General features: G+C 28.1%; 2 protein-coding genes across 4 annotated transcripts; one reads left to right on the top strand and one right to left on the bottom strand.

The window, feature by feature from the left end:
• Sec24AB (Protein transport protein Sec24AB) lies at positions 1 to 12,624 on the top strand. 2 transcript variants are annotated; one of them, XM_033345010.2, is made up of 17 exons: positions 1 to 155; positions 578 to 721; positions 2,686 to 2,832; positions 3,718 to 3,867; positions 4,046 to 4,161; positions 4,343 to 4,445; positions 4,525 to 4,651; positions 4,784 to 4,893; positions 5,146 to 5,377; positions 5,497 to 5,654; positions 5,893 to 6,118; positions 6,367 to 6,696; positions 6,972 to 7,082; positions 8,268 to 8,440; positions 8,681 to 9,016; positions 9,156 to 9,259; positions 9,338 to 12,624. In XM_033345010.2, the coding sequence occupies exons 2-17, from the start codon at positions 602 to 604 to the stop codon at positions 9,447 to 9,449; spliced, it is 2,655 nt and encodes an 884-aa protein (XP_033200901.2). In that variant the 5' UTR covers positions 1 to 155; positions 578 to 601; the 3' UTR covers positions 9,450 to 12,624. The 2 variants fall into 2 exon arrangements, with proteins under 2 accessions (XP_033200901.2, XP_033200905.2); XM_033345014.2 differs by lacking the exons at positions 1 to 155; positions 578 to 721 and adding an exon at positions 2,026 to 2,183.
• A 58-nt stretch (positions 12,625 to 12,682) lies between these two features.
• MICU1 (Mitochondrial calcium uptake 1) lies at positions 12,683 to 18,050 on the bottom strand. 2 transcript variants are annotated; one of them, XM_033345016.2, is made up of 11 exons: positions 17,481 to 18,050; positions 17,199 to 17,352; positions 15,419 to 15,578; positions 15,011 to 15,048; positions 14,626 to 14,740; positions 14,385 to 14,545; positions 13,972 to 14,088; positions 13,786 to 13,910; positions 13,562 to 13,689; positions 13,359 to 13,448; positions 12,683 to 13,069 (listed from the first exon to the last, which is right to left on the bottom strand). In XM_033345016.2, exons 1-11 carry the CDS (start codon positions 17,702 to 17,704, stop codon positions 12,915 to 12,917), a joined length of 1,467 nt encoding a protein of 488 aa, XP_033200907.2. In that variant the 5' UTR covers positions 17,705 to 18,050; the 3' UTR covers positions 12,683 to 12,914. The 2 variants fall into 2 exon arrangements, with proteins under 2 accessions (XP_033200907.2, XP_033200908.2); XM_033345017.2 differs by lacking the exon at positions 15,419 to 15,578 and adding an exon at positions 16,560 to 16,719 and having other exon boundaries at positions 17,481 to 18,047.
• Between the last annotated feature and the right edge of the window lie 31 nt (positions 18,051 to 18,081).

The following is an 18,081-nucleotide window of genomic DNA, read 5'->3' as shown; positions in this document are numbered from 1 at the left end:
TGCCACGTAATGTTGTGTGTCGCGTCAACGAGGTATCGGGTACGTCTCTTCGGTAATTAACGGCGACTTATGCTGTAAAAAGTGCAATGCACGTCTCATAGTGCAGTGAGATTTAAATTTTTCTCTATATTCGTTGTGGTAACCTCGTCAAAAAGGTAAGAAACATTCTCTATGCCATAAAAACTGAAAAAGCTTAAACTTCATAGTATTTCAACTTCAATATAGCGTTTTAACCTCTTGATCTCCTTGGATTCTTAATCTTTAAAAATTAATTAATTAAATTAATCTTTGAACATTAATATTGAGATACCAGTTATCTATATCTTGTATTAAAAAATGTATGTCGCAAATTTAGTTTCTTAGATGGTACAAAATTCTGTGGTAATTAATAAACTGTATTACATTTCTACATATAAATTCGATTAAGTTATTATATATTACAGATATTTTTGAAGTACTGTTTTTGATCAAATAAATATGAAAAATGTTTAACATTTTTATGCATATACTTTGTATATAATGTAAAGTTTATATCTGAAATTATAATTGAAAGAAAGTATTTAATCTTCTTTTTCAGTATTAAAGTTAGTCACCAAATCCAATGAGTATGCCACCAGATTCAATGAAACGATACTCAGAATCGCACCCTGATCAAATGAACCACCTAAATAATCAAATGAATATGATGCCACCACCGCAGCACGGCTATAACAAATTATTAGTAAGTAATAAAAAAGATATCTTTCAATAATTTTACATTTGATTAAAAATTATATTGCAGATGCTTGTGTAAATTCAAATTTTTATAACTATAACTAAACCTAAATTGAAATTTATTTTGTTCTTTTAATATTGTAACAAGTACTTTGTTATTGATATTTTGTACATTCATGTACATTATATGCACTTTGTATATATTTATGCATTTGGATATTTTAGTAATGCGTTAACATCCATAGTTCAAAAATAATATATGAGGTACAAACTTGTTAAACATTTTGTAATTAAAAGATGAGTATTATTGTGACAATAATAATTAAAATGACAAATGTAACATGGATTTATTAATTTTTAATTCACGTTTAGTATACAAAAGTAGATTACAGCGTAATTATGCTATAGCCTATATTTATTTTATATTAAATGATTTAAGGTGTGTGCATAACTGTAAGTAATTAAATAATTTAAATAACACGGGGAGGTTAGGTTCATTCAGATACATATATATATTATTTTTGTAGATTTTAGGTTAGGTTAATACATCACTCGTTTTCAAAGTAAAAAATGAATAGGAATATTATAAAAATTTTTATTGTATTATCTTTGAAAATATGTAAAGTTGACATTATAAGATAATTTAAACGTCAAATATATTGGTAATAATTTTAAAGTATAGATTTTAATACAATACAAAATAAAACTATTTGGCAGTACAACACATTGCATGATACAAAAATTAAACTCGTACATTACTATTAAAAAGTTAATTCAGACATGCGTCTTTCACGCAATATATACATTCTAAGGCAAATTTTTTCTTTTTTTATTTGTCTTCATATACATTACACAAAGTATTTAAACATTTCCAAGACATGTTCGACTACGTAAACTTTGGGTGGCAACACTCTCTTTCACACACCCTAATCTCGTTATTAACTTCTTTAAAGAATTTGTAATACTCGAAACTCGATCATTCACAATGAAAAATCATACTAAATGTGTTTCTTTTAACATCTTGTATATATACTAAGAGATGTTAAAGTGGGAACGAACATTGTCATTATTCTGTACCCTTTTAAAATTTGTTCGCTCTTTTTAAACGTAAATCGAACATAAAAAACATAGATATGTATATGCACACATCTGCCCCATAATCATGGTAAAATCGGTAAGAGGATTTCTATGTAAAAAAATGTCAAAAATATAAACAAAATTTTTCAAACGCTACTTCGTTTTTATTAAAATCGAGTTATATGTGTATGGTTAGCGATCACTCCACAGAGCGAAAATGGCGCTTCTGTCAAGTAAGCTGCCACGTAATGTTGTGTTGTGTGTCGCGTCGACGACGTACTGTCGGTTCGACAATTAACGGTGAATTACACTGTAAAAGTGCAATGCACATCTCATGTGGCAGTGAGGTCTAAATTTTTCTTCATATTCGCCGTAGTAAAGTTGTCCAAAAGGTGAGAAATGTTCTCTATGCTAAAGAAACTGAAGAAAAGTTTAGGCTTCACGGCATCTTCACTTAGACATGACATTTTAACCTTTTGATTTCCCTGACCGCTTTCAATTGATTTAATTTCGGAAAATTGATATTAAGATATCAAATTCAAGTACGATATAAATTTAGTTTTTCAGTTAGTAAAAGATGTAATTGTTAAGGAACATTACAATTAAATTTTATTAAATGTTATTACATTTTAAAGATGTTATTTGAATATTATTTTTAGTAAAATAAGAAAATATAAGAAATGTTTAACATTTTTATTTGTTTTCCATACCTTAAGATTATATATTCTTTTATTTCTAGTTTTATTTTTAGTGTCTTTTTATCTTTAAGATTTGTTTTGTAATTTCTTAAATCTTGTATTTTTATTGAAACAAGTTTCTGCGTGTTAGTAGCCTTTCCTGTAAAGTATAAAGTTTGTATCTGAAATTAGAATTAATAAAAATCATTTCTTTCAGTATCCAAGTCAGTCACCAAATCCAATGAGTATGCCACCTGATTCAATGAATAAACGATATTCAGAACCATATCCTGATCAAATGAATCACGTAAATAGTCAAATGAACGCGATGCCTCTTCCACAGCATGGCTACAATAAAGTATGGGTAAGTAAATACAAGAGCTTTTAAGTAATTTTGTCATTTTATATGTATATTATAAAAATTAGACATTAAGTATAAAATGCAAAATCTTTTAATTGATAAAAAATGATTCTTCCTGTTCTTGTTCAACATTTCATTAATTTTGGCTCGTGTAATAATAGACTTTTTAAATAATTATAATAAATTATTATTATTTACTTATTTATTATACATAGTATCGACTTAGGGCTTTATATCTTGTATCTTGTACTATTGACTCTTATACTTCCACACTTTTTGTTCATCTTTTCTCATCTTCATTTTTATTTATATATATACATTCTATATATTTTACCTATGGACTATTCTAAGATTTCTACATTTACATATTGTTTTCCTTAATTCCCTCCTTTGTTCTTTCTCTCTCCCTTATGCCTTTTCCCTCCCTTGCCTTCTCTATTCTCTTCAATATTTTTATTCCCTGTCCCATTTCTCCTAATATCATTTTCAGGTCTTCTTCAAATTTTGGTCTTCCTCACACACTTGTAACACGTATCTCATTGTCTTCTTCCACTTCCTACAGATTCTGTATTTTTTTCTTCATTCTCTTTCCAATAATCTTTAGTTTTAGTTTTGTTTCCACATCTGTATTTTACTAGCAGTCTTATATCTTTGTTTTTCATCCTTGTTACCAAGTATCTGCAACTGCGTTTCTCCATTATTTCTAATAAATTATTATTTAATGACAGATTTGAAATATAACTATACATAAAAATTATTAAATTACTGAAAGTACTGATTTGATTTGTATGTTTTTATAATTTAAAAACTGACATCAAACAAAATTATTTTTATGTATACTATTTACAACGATAATTAATATACAGTTTGTGTCTATTTTTCTTTTAGTATCCAAATCAACCACCAAATCCAATGAGTAGTATGCCACCAGATCCAATGAATAAGCGATACTCAGAAACATATCCTGATCAAATGAATCACTTAAATAGTCAAATGAATATGATGACTGTCACGCAACATGGCTACAATAAATTTTGGGTAAGTAATACAAGAAAGATTGATTAAATAGTTCTATATTTTATCACTAATTATATATAATGGCTATTCGTTCTAATCATGTAATAATGTTTGTCAAATAGTTATTAGTATTATCTGTTATTTTGAAGCAATTTAGCAATAATTGTATTCTTTTTACTTATTATTGCCTTTTTTTCAGGGAATGGAAACTGTTGATCTTTTGCAATGTAGGAATGTCCTCCCAACAGAGAAAGTAGAACCACCAAAAATTAAACTTCACCAAGAGTTTTTAGACAGTGTTAATTGTAGTCCCGAGTAAGTACTTTCTACAATGATTTATTAGGCAGATTGAGTTGTTAAATATAAGTAATATTTCCATTATTGTTATTTATTTAATTTATTACTCAATTAATGAACAGTTAGTTAATTTATTATGACCCAGTGAGATTAGTTAATTTTCTAATTTTACTTTTTAACGATTTTGTCCCTTTTTCAGCATTTTCCGCTGCACACTCACGAAGATTCCCGAGTCAAATACTTTACTGCAGAAATCTAGGTTGCCTTTAGGAGTTTTAATACATCCCTTCAGAGATTTAAATGTAAGTAAAACATTTTGTTGTTTAATTTGAACATATAGTGTATAAATTTATTAGTAACGAAGCGTTGTTGTACCTCCAGCATTTACCAGTGATACAATGCAGTACAATAGTTAGATGTCGTGCTTGCAGAACATATATTAATCCATTTGTATACTTCAATGACTCAAAAAGATGGAAGTGTAATCTTTGTTATAGAGTAAACGAATGTAAGCATAAATTTGTGTATTTTAAGTTATTTTTATTCAATTGTTATATTTTAATATTTTGTTCACTTTGTTATTGTGTTAAAATATTAAATTTTACATGTTCCGAAATTTATACGAATATTATTTTTATAGTACCAGACGAATTTCAGTTCGATCCCGTAACAAAATCATACGGAGATCCATCAAGAAGACCAGAAGTAAAAACTAGTACGATTGAGTTTATTGCACCTAGTGAATACATGGTAAAAAATTTGAAAAATTAATATATAATTCATTCATAATTATATCGTTCAATCAAATATTCAAATATTTGTTTGTTGATATTTTTATAAAAATGATTTATATAAAAAAATTTTTCTTTTAACATATATTTCATAATGATAGAAATTGCATAATTATTATTGAATTATTCTTAAAATCAAAGTTAAAATTAAAAGTTGGAAGTAATGTGAAATGTGGAAAAGTAAATAATTAAAACAATACATATGTTTAAGCTACGTCCACCACAGCCAGCTGTATATCTGTTTGTTTTGGACGTTTCGAGACTGGCAGTTGAGAGCGGTTACTTGACCATAGTGTGCAACGTAATTTCAGAAGAATTATCAAGGCTGCCTGGCGATAGTAGGACACAAATTGGATTTTTAGCAGTAGATTCTGCAATACACTTCTTTGGCATACCTGACAATGTATCACAACCTCAGGAAATGATCATGCTTGACATTGATGGTAAAATCATACTCATTTTACTTTTTAAACTTATTTTACATATTGAGTTTGAAGTATATATTTAACTGTTATATTTAACTACTAACATATGTGTCTAATTGTAAGAAATCTTTATGCAGATGTGTTTCTTCCATGTCCGGAAAATTTAATTGTCAATTTAAAAGAACGAGAAGAATTAGTAAGAGATTTATTGGCTCAATTGCCCACAAAATTTCAAGGAACTCATGATACAAATAATGCTTTGGGTGCGGCGTTACAAGCTGCGTATAAACTTATGGTACGCGAAAAGTATATTTATCCATTCAGAGAATAATTAAGTAGTTTGAATTATTTAATTTAAACAGATTTTGTGAAAGAGTATGTTAGATTATCTTAAAGAATCTTTACAATAAGATCTAATATTAAAGATAAACCAATAACAATAAATGTATTACTAAGTAGAAGACAAAGAATATATAAAAAATAAGTGGAATTTTTTAGCTCAGTCGCCAAAATCTTATTTTTTCCTATTTTAGTCACCAACTGGTGGACGTGTGACTGTCTTCCAAACTTGCTTGCCAAATATAGGTCCAGGATTATTGCAAGCAAGAGAGGACCCAAATAGTAGAGGGAGTAAAGATGTACCACATTTAAATCCAGTTACAGATTTTTATAAAAGGTTGGCGCTAGATTGCAGCGGACAGCAAATTGCAGTCGATCTATTCCTATTAAACTGTCAATACTGTGACCTAGCTACTCTTTGTATGTATTAATTTATTCTCTGTATTGTTTACCAATTAGTGATATTTCAATGTATTATTAATGCAAAACTATTGGAGATATATCAAGATTTTTATCATTTATGCATAGAAATTTTTTCTTCTCTTATCATAAATTTTAAGTATTTAATAAATTTATTAACGTCCGTATAACTAAAAAGATGGTTAAAGTTAACTGTACTAAAAAATAGAAACAATAAAAGTTAAACAAATACAAATTTTATTTTATAGCGGGTATGTGCAAATTCTCTGGAGGTTGTATATACCATCTTCCTCTATTCCGGGGTTCGAAACCACAACACGCGGAAACTCTCGATAGAATACTGAGACGTTATATTACCAGAAAGATCGGTTTTGAAGCAGTGATGAGAATACGATGTACACGAGGACTGAGCATTCATACTTTCCATGGAAATTTCTTTGTAAGGTCAACTGACCTGCTTAGTTTGCCTAACGTCAATCCGGATGCTGGTTTTGGAATGCAAATCTCTATAGAAGAGAATCTTTCAGATGTGCAAAACGTCTGTTTCCAGGCAGCTTTACTTTATACCTCAAGTAAAGGTAGATATATTTTTGTATTATTATTTATGACAAAAGATTATGAAAATATTAAGAAATATCACGTATAGTATTTATATTATTTATCATTACTTTCATGCAACAAAAACTATTTTGTTTATTTCGACTATCTTACATAAAAATAACTACAATGTTGTGAGGTCCTGTGTTATTTACAATATTCTATTTAATTCTTGAGAATATATATTAAAATGTTATATATTAAAACACTCCTATGATAGAACTAGAAATGACAAAATTTAAAAAATGTATTTTAGGTGAAAGAAGAATTAGGGTACACACATTATGCCTACCGGTAGTATCTACCTTATCGGATGTTCTGCATTCCGCTGATCAACAATGCATAGTGGGCCTACTTTCTAAAATGGGTAAGATTTCTTTCTTGGTAATATACAGTTTTTTATACAGTATTTATAGTACTTCGTTAAATAGCACAGATATTAAAAACTTGATTGTTTATTGATTGAAATTTGTTTTACTACATTTTATGGCAAGAAAGTATATAAATATGTCGGAGATGAAAGGACATCGGAGCCTTCCCTTTGGAACTTCGGGAAAATCCCTTAACACCGTAATCTAGATTCTATCATAGGCGTAATTGAACAATTGTCATTCGATCCGATTGTATTTGTTCGAGATTTGTGATAATGAGCTTGGGCTCGAGGCGACAACCAGTCGCCGAACGTAGCCGCGGTCACGGGATGAAAGCTTTGTCTGGCAGAGGCATGGAGTAATTCTATAGCTCTCCTTAAAAAGGAAATAGTTGTAACACCCGACAGTAAATATTCCAACGGTCTCTGTCCCGTAGCTTGCCACTTACAGACCCTATTCTTCAAATAAGATGATTGCCAGATGTCGATGCATTTCCACAGTACACGTGCAGCTTTCCCTCGAGGGCGGCTAGCCTTTTCTAGCCACCAACATGGAAATTGACCAATTAACAGCAACGTCAATTTCCTTCATTTTCTGAACAAAGGCTACCCTCGACGAATCCGATGATCTCGTGTCCTTAAACACGCCCCATCATAGTTTTCCTCTGCAGCATCATCGCGACGGAAATTTATTCTCTCGTGAGTCGTATTAGCGAGTTACTTAGCGTCTGTACGCTCGGTGGATATTCCACGTTTTAATAAAGAGTTAGTTTAGTTATACTTCCACCGTAGCCAAGCAAGTCGAGTACGATTTGGGCTTTGGAAGAAAGCGCATCCTGTTATCCCGTTGACCACGGATTCGTTATTGAACCTAGGATCATTGTCATTAGCTTTCCGAGTATCTAAGTACCACGGTTACTTGTCAAGTCCTGTAATAATTGTATTTGCACTAGTCAATGTCTTCTCTATTTCATAACGACAATGTGTAATCCAAATAAACATTCGTTTCACGCCCCTAACCCTAATTCTAATGTAAACCCGACAAATATATACAAAAAATGAGTATACTTTCAAGAATGTTACAATCTCTTTTATTGTTTATATTTTTATACTATTATACATGTACTCATAATTTTTTGACATATTCTTTGTATAGTATTTTTATTATTTATGCTTTTATAGCTGTAGACAGATCTCAACAGTCCTCTTTATCTGATGCAAGGGACGCTCTGATAAATGTTGCCATAGATGTTTTATCAGCCTACAAATTGTCTCAATCAGTGGCCTCTGGTGGACTTCTTGCTCCAGCAAGCTTAAAACTACTGCCTCTTCATATTATTGCTCTGCTCAAATGTGTACGCGTTATCTAAAGACTCATATTTTTTATATGATAACATAAGTATATGTTTTATATACATCATATATATAGTCTTAATAATTGTGCTACTGCAAAGTATTTTTCACTAATATCTTTTACATATCGTACAAAACAATTTAACAATTCATGTCTTATAATATTCATTTTGATAATGTATAATAACCATGTGATATTTTATTTTCCATTTCTTTATAATTAAAAAGTAATAATTTTTTAGGTTGCCTTCAGGTCAGGAACAAACACGAGACTTGATGACCGGGTGTTCGCAATGTGCCAGTTGAAAACTCTACCACTGTTTCAATTAATTCAAATGATTTATCCAGATTTGTATCCTGTTCACGCACTTGAAGATCGAAATGCGAAAGATATCGATGGGAAATTATGCCCACAACCACCTAGACTGCATCTTTCTGCAGAAAAACTTGATTCTCGGGGTGCTTTCTTAATGGACATTGGTGATCGAATATTTATCTTAATCGGCAAAAATATTCATCCTTCGTTTTGTTGTAATGTTCTTGGAGTCTCTGCTTTTCCCTCGATACCAGAAGAACTTGTAAGTTCATACTTACATAATTGATCAGTAATTTAATATTTAGTTTAGACAAAACTTAGCTTTTATATATTACATCTCCTTCTTAATATTATGTTATTATTTAATATAGGAAATAAAAGAAAAATATTTTTGTTTTCAGTATGAGTTACCAGAGATTGAGACACCCGAAAGCGAAAGGTTACGAAATTTTATATTTAGTTTGCAAGAGGAGAAACCTTATCCAGCTTCTATACAAATTATTCGGTAAGTTTCTTATTTTTAGTCTTAAAATATGTAACTCAATAGAATGTATGTATAAAATGTGTAATTTTTTATTTTCAGGGATGACAGTCACTTCAGGACGCTTTTTATTGAACGATTAGTTGAAGATCGTTTTGAGAATTCTTTGAGTTATTACGAATTCTTGCAACATCTTAAGACTCAAGTGAAATAATAATAGAGGAATTTATTTTGGAGTTAAATGAATACAGAAGAAGAAACAAACAAATCTTAACACACAGAAGTCATTGTTTATTACAGTGAAAGTGTTTAGCAATCGCGAACTGTGTTCAAAAAATACGAACCTCTTAAAAACGATTGTTTGATCGGTTAATTAGAATGAAACACCTAGAGATATAAAAAACCATATATATATATGTATATACATACATGTGTATATACATATATATAATATATACACATATTTATGTGCATATGTCCATATATATGTATGTATATTGGTAATTATATACATGTATACATATATGTACGTATATGTTTGTAGGAATGAATGTTATTCTTGTTTTAAGAAATGTTAATGCATTTAAATATAATTCAATTGTAATTATTATTATTATTTTATTATTATTATGATAATTATTGTTATTCGTATTAGTTGCAGTATCTTTTTGCGTTCGTCGGTTAAATTAACTTCAACAAATTTTGTTTTTCTAGTGTTTTTTTGTCCTAAGAATTTTTATTTATTTGATTTTACAATATTTTAAAAGTCGTTTTGAGAATTCAAACTGTTCAAATTTTATAATTCTAAATTCTTTGCTTAGTTATTTTTTATTCACATATTTACTTATCTCCAATGAGATGCCAAATTTTGGAAACTTTCTGATTTAGTATTGAAGCCTATATATTTTGTGAAATTTGGTTTTTTAATGAATCGCGTCTTGTGCGACCTATATATTTTAAATGTAATATTTTCTTCATAATAATTAGCTAGTAAAATATTTCCTCTTTGGTCGGAATGATTTTGTAAATACCGTCATATTTTGGGCAGAAATTTTACAATAAATTACGAATTATGACTTATCATCTACGTAATATAAAGCAATATAATATACATATATTTCATAAGGTATGGTGTATCCAAAACAAGAAATTCATACGCTCAAAATAAGATGAGTTTTGGTTCTTTTAATCCAATTCTGTTACTTTTTTATGATGGTAGCGGTATACTTACATTATTTTAGTTCTATAACGAGGGTTGATTTCAAGTAAGGTAGTGTGTGTTGATAATTCTAATTTCTTTTTTTGTTTACTAACTCTTATCATTGAAGTGATTGAAATAGAAAAATTAAATTATTAGTCTACATATTATATACATGTGTGTATAAAAATTGTTTGCCTCTTGTAATGCAGAGCTACAATTATTATTACGACAGAAACGTAATTTCCATAATGACCATAAAAATATTTTTAATGTCATCTTATTTTTTATGCAAGAATTTTACATCTTTGGAATATACCACCCTTTATGAAGCAATATATTATGTACAGAATGTCTCACTAAATATCATATGACAGTACAGTTATTCTGTTCTTGATCTTACAAAAAATTACATATTGATGTTGATACAATTGTTATTCTAATTACTATGTAACATTCATATTTATTCCATAAAAAAATTTGCAAATAAGAATTAATTTTTGTATTGCTAAATCTTTCTAAGTTATTAACTTTTTACTAATATTCTAAATTAAAACAAATTTTCTGTGAAAACGATAGTTATATAATCGTTTTATTAACATATTTAATGTTCAGAGAAAAATAATGCACGAAAATTTTTAATTCGGGTGAAACATTACATTTCAGATTATTTAATTAAGGAAAAATAGCATTTCCTTATTCAATTACCATTATCGCGAGTCACGATACATAATGTAATATGTTAGTTATGTAACTGAATGATTTAGCAATTGCCAGCATATTTCTTTCACATATTATTGATAAGAGAATGTTGCACTTATATTTAATGAGATGTACTGTGAATGAATGTACGTACGTATGTATACATGCGTGTATGATGTACGTGTATATATGTATATGTATAGACTAATCTCGAATTAACGAAGCTAATGGCACCATTATTTACAAGGGAATAATTTTTTTTTACGAATTGTAGAAATGTACAAACAAATTTCCTGTGAATATACGTAACTCATAGAACATGATTTTAGAACAAAATGAATACATTCTATTAAATGAAAATGAAATGCAATTTCACATTACATACAAAGACTAGTTGTCAGTCATTCCTAAATACTTGATATTGCTTCAATTTTTATATATTACCTTAATATTTGTTTATTCCTTTAGAAAGGTAGAGATTTTGAGCATATCAAGATCATACACAAAAGTAATTATTTTACAAATCATAACAAATCAGTACAAATCATAAGATGACTATACAATGAAATTTTTGCAACCTATATTTCACCTATCTTAAGTGCAAAGGCCTTTTTTAAATAGTGGAAAATTATAAGAAATTCGAGATTTAAGAACCATAAGGCAACTATTTGTTCTAAAACTTTTATTAATGTTATAAATTATTATAATAATAACAAAATTAGATATATATGTAATTAATTTGCAAACTTTATTTAGTTTTATGTAATTAAATAAATTTTTATTGTACTTAATTTTGAAATGAAAATAATTCCTCATTATATATACAGTATGGAGCAAATAACTGGGATCGCTTCGATTACTGCGTAAGTAATGATTTTAGTGAAACATGTTTCAGGTAAAAATTGAATGGTTTCAAGGAAGGCATAATTCGGCGTGATTAGTTTTTGTTTATAACAGGATGCATTGAGGATATATGCACATCAAATTTGTTTTCTTTCTAGCTCGTAATTCAGTATAAAAAAAAGCCAATTTATATAAAAAAACCATTAGTTTAGGAGATATTTTAACTTTAATTATTCGAAGTGGCATAACAATAGATGTAATTTAAATCTCCCTCTATCAACTCTATCCATAAAATGCAACTCATGTTCTATGAAATGGTATCAACGTAAGTATCTTTGCAGAAAGTACAGAGATCGGTAAATTATGTAATGATACTTATCGTTGGATATACGTATATTGTATGTATATGGATGAATATATCTCACTTAGTTAATTCGAGATGAGTCTAGGAAAACAGGAGATTTCTAAATTCCGTTTCTCCTATCACCAATGCTGCCAAAAGAAGAAAATAATCCAAACAACTTTCGTAGATTCAGACGAATCATAAATCAATGAGATGAAAATAGGGGTGGAAGGATGATCTAACTCGTTCGAGAATATAAACTGTGCTGTGAAAGGTGCAAGAAATAAAACTCTCAATACTGTAGCATTGTTTTTAATGACTGACCTAATGAGTTAATATATGCAATTAATTGAACAAAACATTTTTAGTTTACCATAAAGTAATATATTTGTTTGACATATCAGATATATAAAAAAAGATATTATAGGAGATATTAAAAGAAGTATGTATGTAACAGTTTTTCTCATACATTATGTTTATTTCTTAGTGAATAAATAGCGATTAGTAATGATAAATTCTGAATGAGATAAATCAATAATTAATTCCATTTTAAACGTATATGATAAAAAAGCCAGAAACCTCTTAATTTTGCTTTAATTATCAAAATGCATATTATAACTGATTTTTAAACATTTTACCATTGATTCAATTAGCTTGACAAAACCAGTATCTTTTGACTTCTCTAATCCTCTTAGAACCCTATTTTTCATTACAGCAACAAATTCTTTGTTACTCAATTGGCCGTCCACTAGAAATAAACAAAAAATATTATTACTTCAAAATTAATCAATCTTATAATGTACAGAATGTTTTGTACCTTATATTAAGGAGATTGTTAGTATCTACGTAGAAATATCATAACATACATTACTTCTTACTAAATAGAAACTTTTACATAATATGTCTAACAATATAAAGCTAAATTTGTTATATATTAAAATATAAAGACTTATATGATTCATAAAATTTTAATAACAGTATGTCATATAAATAATAAATATCAAACATTAAATTATTTAATATTATAATCAACTAACTGTTTTCATCAAAAATAATGTAAACCACTTGTATTACATGGTCACTCAGATCAACATGAGCCACTGTTTTTGCTACATGTTTTAGGGTAGCTGTAAAAGATATAAAGTTATAAGTTATAAAGTTAAAGAGATTTAATTTAAAAAATAGAACGAATAGAATTTAATTTATGACAAAAATATTATTTTTAAATATTATGAAAGACCTGGATCAATTGATGCTCCAGCAATATGATAAAATGTCAGTGCTGTATCCACATCATTGATATTATTTAAAAAATGAAAAAACTTCAGATATTCGTTTTTGTCTATTCCCTTTGGATTATCCTTAAAGCTGAAAAAATAAAATACATTATTGAAATATTTCACTTTTTATGTAGAAATTATATTTACATTAATTATAAATATATATATATGTGTGTGTGTATACCGCTTTTTTACAGTTTTCCTAATCTTCGCTTTTTTTGTGGCAGGATATCCAGCATATGCAAGCAATAATTCTGTGAAATCTACTTCAGTTATTCGACCGTTTTCATCAGGATTTCTTCGCTCAAACTATAACAATTTATGCCTTTTCAAAATAAAATAATGTATACTGAAATATTGCAAAACTGACCTCTAAACTAAGTATTTCTGTTTGCAATTGCTGTTGAAACTCTAAAAATTTCTCAATAGTCAACTTCCCTTTCATGTTTTGACCGAAGAAATATGTAGTTAATGCTGAATTAACACCCTGAAAATTGTAAATATATTGGTTATATGATAGAAAATTATAATTGAAGTAAATATTATCGTCTCCGATTTCTTTTTTCACATAGGATCATCCTATTGCCAATTGTACTATGATTACTGGAACATCTTATATAAATAAGTTTGTATTACCGGATTCTGTAACTTTCCTTGTAAGTTTTCATATTACTTTGTTCGTTTTGTATAATTACTAAAATCATTTTCAGGGAAGACATGAAAATGATTACAGTAACTTACACTAATATTACAGATATTCAAGACAATAATAAACTCTAGTACCTTAAACATATTACCAGTGGTAACGTGATCGCGATGTCGATTTCCGATACTGGTTTGTTGTCGAATTAAAGTAGCGACTTTTCCAAATTCCTCAGAATCAACGTCACCATCGCCATTAAAATCAAACATTCTGAAGGCGATTTCGAAATGTCTCCTAGAAGCTACAGAAACATTTCTTGATATAAAATATTTGATTAATTGATGTTCAAGTAAAAATATAAAATTAACAGCGATAACTTACTGGATAATACGGTGAGCAAGAATATATAATCAGAGAAACTAATTAAACCAGCACTTCCAAGTTTGTAAAAGATGCTATCTTCATCTAAAGCCAGTTCTAACTTTGTGTGAATATTCTATAAAAATATATACATACTCGTGATTATAATATTAAATACATTTTATTTTATTATATATATGTTAAGTATCAATTATCATTTACAATTAAAAATATTAAAATATTAAGTAACTAATAATGAAAAAATCGTAGAATTATCAGAATAATAAATATTGTACCACAATAAGCAATTGTAAGTGTAGAAGTTATATCTTACTTGAAACATAGTAACTAACATTTACTTTTCTTTGACGAATTTTTTCGAGCGAGAAACTGAATTTGAGCTTACCTTAGGATCGTAGCGTTTATATTTGTCCAACCCAAGTCCTGAAAATAAATATATCATTAAAACACATTAGATTGAAAAATGGGGTCTGTAGATAAAAGAAGTCATTTATTACAATACAAATTACATAGAAAGATATATTGTTGCATGCATTTAATATATAGATATGCCTATATATAATGGCTGCAAAAGACATTTGTACATTATAGTATTTATTGTAGCATTTACATATTAATTAATAAGGTCCAAGTATATTAAATTTCGCATCATTTAGTAGTATGTACTTTGGAATAATTTGCAGAAAGCATCATAACAGAGTAAATGGGAAGGCTATTTATTGAATAGAAATGGAATGGAGCGTTCTACGGACATTTATATATATACAATAATTCGATTTTGTTGAAAAATTACCGTCCGGTTGTTTGATACCAGGCGTTATTGATCTTAAAAAGTCATCAGGTGTCATGAAGATTTCATGGATGTCGTTGTTCACCACTTGCAGAGTAGCAAAATAACGAAATACTTTGTCAGGAGTAGAATAGTGTCTTATACGATTTTCGTACTCTATTATCTGTGTAAGAAATAATTTTTCATATATTTAACAGGAATATAATGTGATAATATTATGAAGATAATAACATTTAATTCAATAATAACAAAATTCAATTCAATATAACATTAGCAACATTTTACTAATCTTTAATTAAGAAGATTACAGATAATTCAAAAAGAGTTTGGATTATATTATTTAATTTTGAAGTACTCTATTTTAATTTATATTGTGTGTTCTACATAATAAAAATTATCGAAGGTATTTATTATTTATTTCATAAAATCTGATATACATGCACTTGGTAAATTTTCCAAATTAATTTTTTCAGAAATGAAGCATCCAATGAAAAAATTGTATTCTACATTTTCGATTTATTTTTACACGTAGAACCTCATTTTCATTATTCTCTGTCTACTTCGAAATTATCCACGTTTAAGTATACATACTTGACAAATTTTCAAACCAGATTTTCTTAAAAACAAAGAGTCATATGAAAAATTTTTATTCTATATTCTCAACTTATTTCTCCACGTAGAATCGCCCCTTGTCAATTCTATCATGATTACTGGAAACTCTGTATAATATCAACTCTTTGATACTAATAATGTGCCAACTTTAAATATGCTACGTTCGCAATCGTTTGTGATATACTTTTGGCAGCAATTCACTGTATTTCTGTTATTGACAAAAATCCGTACCGACTAGCTTCAAATTCGCTTTCTTAAAAACAATTTCCAGTTTTGGAAAATTAAAATTGTTAGCGTATTATGAAAATGTTAGTAAATAAAGAAATGGTTAATTAAATCTGATTTGACATTAGTAAGAGTACAAAAATTATAGTCCGTATTATTATAGTGTTAAATTCATTCAACATAAAAGACAGGCTTTAATAAGATAAAATGAAAATAAATATAGATAATAGAGATAAGTTACAACAAAAGTAATAAAAAGATGTAAAAAGAAATTATTGTGAAAGATAAACTACAAATAAAATTATACCATCTGGTTGTCTCATGCCAGGAGTAATTGATCTGATGAAGTCATCTGGAGTCATATAAACTTCGCTACCTTCTACACTCGATATTTTTACGGTCGCGAAGTAACGAAAAATTTTGTCAGGCGTCGAATACGTTCTCAAACGATTTTCGTACTCTATAATCTGCAAATATGCGTTATTTGGAAATGATAATACATAACAAATATTTATAACTAAATCATAATAGCTAAAATGATGTAAAAAAGCAAATATAGACCTTGAATATACGATAGCTTTGTCATGATTAAAATAATTAAATTTTCTATTAAATCTCAAAGTACTATAATCTTACTTAATTATATATATAATACATTTGATAGTACAGTCGCCCCCCGTATAACCTGTATCTCTATAATGAGGAATGTATCCCTTGCGTTATATCGAAATCCATTGTATTTATAACGTTCTATATATTTTATACTATACCATACTATACTATATGTATATAAAACTTTTTATATAATTAACAATTTTGAAAATTTTTAATATCCAAAAATTTTGAAATTTTAACTATGCATTAATTATCCATTTTTTAAACAATTTCGGTTCAATAATAAACTATTTAGTTGGACGTAAATAATTATATAATTACTTTCCTTTACCTTTCGATCACGAAACCCAATTTTCTCCTTCTTCTTCTTTTTCTTTTTATCTTCTTGTATTTCATCCAATTGCTCATTTTTATCTTCGTCATTTGATTTTTCGTCAGTGACCATTTCAGCTGCATTAACCGTGGACAAATATTTTTGCCTTATCCTGAAATAGAATTTAATAAAAAATTTGTAAGGTATGTTATTTGCAATTTCTTTGAACCAATTTGCATTATCGAAGCCTACTCTTTGAAATTGTTGCTATAAAAGAAAATTTAAAAGATTTGCTCTTACCTTTTCCAGGCAATAAGGCTGGTGACAAAACAGGGGATGACGTATAAAAATCGATAGCTTTTCTTGATCTTCTCACTTTCGTTTGAAAAGTATGTAAAATTGTTTCGAACTGAGCATTTTTCAGAATTATTAGTGTTACCAATTATTAAAAGGTTATACGTTTTGTTAATATAGTTACACGAAGCGCTTTGTCTTATAATAAATCTAACCTTATTAGTAAACATGTTTTATACTTATTGAATAAATTTTGAATAATTATATATAGAGAAATATATTGAAAAATTTTATGTTGACAGTACTATTTTCCTTTCAAATAGAGATTGTACTAACAGAGTTTAATCTTTATGCACATAACCTTTAGTGATACTTCTTTATATAGATGTTTTTTCAGTTTTAACCTTTATATTTACTTTATATTATTCTGTTCGTATTCTCTCACTCTAAGAATGCCAAAATAAATTGTAGAACACAAGATAATTTAATGCGGAAGCTAACCTACTTATAACTGTTTAGATATATCAAACCTTCATACAACTGTACTATTTAAACTGTTCGCTGCAAAGCTGAAAGATTCGAAATTTGTAATTCACATTACGTACAC

Source organism: Bombus vancouverensis, chromosome 16 (assembly GCF_051014615.1).
Source record: "Bombus vancouverensis nearcticus chromosome 16, iyBomVanc1_principal, whole genome shotgun sequence".
In the NCBI taxonomy this organism is placed as follows: domain Eukaryota; kingdom Metazoa; phylum Arthropoda; class Insecta; order Hymenoptera; family Apidae; genus Bombus; species Bombus vancouverensis.
The sequence above is the reverse complement of the archived record's forward strand: the minus strand, read 5'-3'. Positions and strand labels throughout refer to the sequence as shown.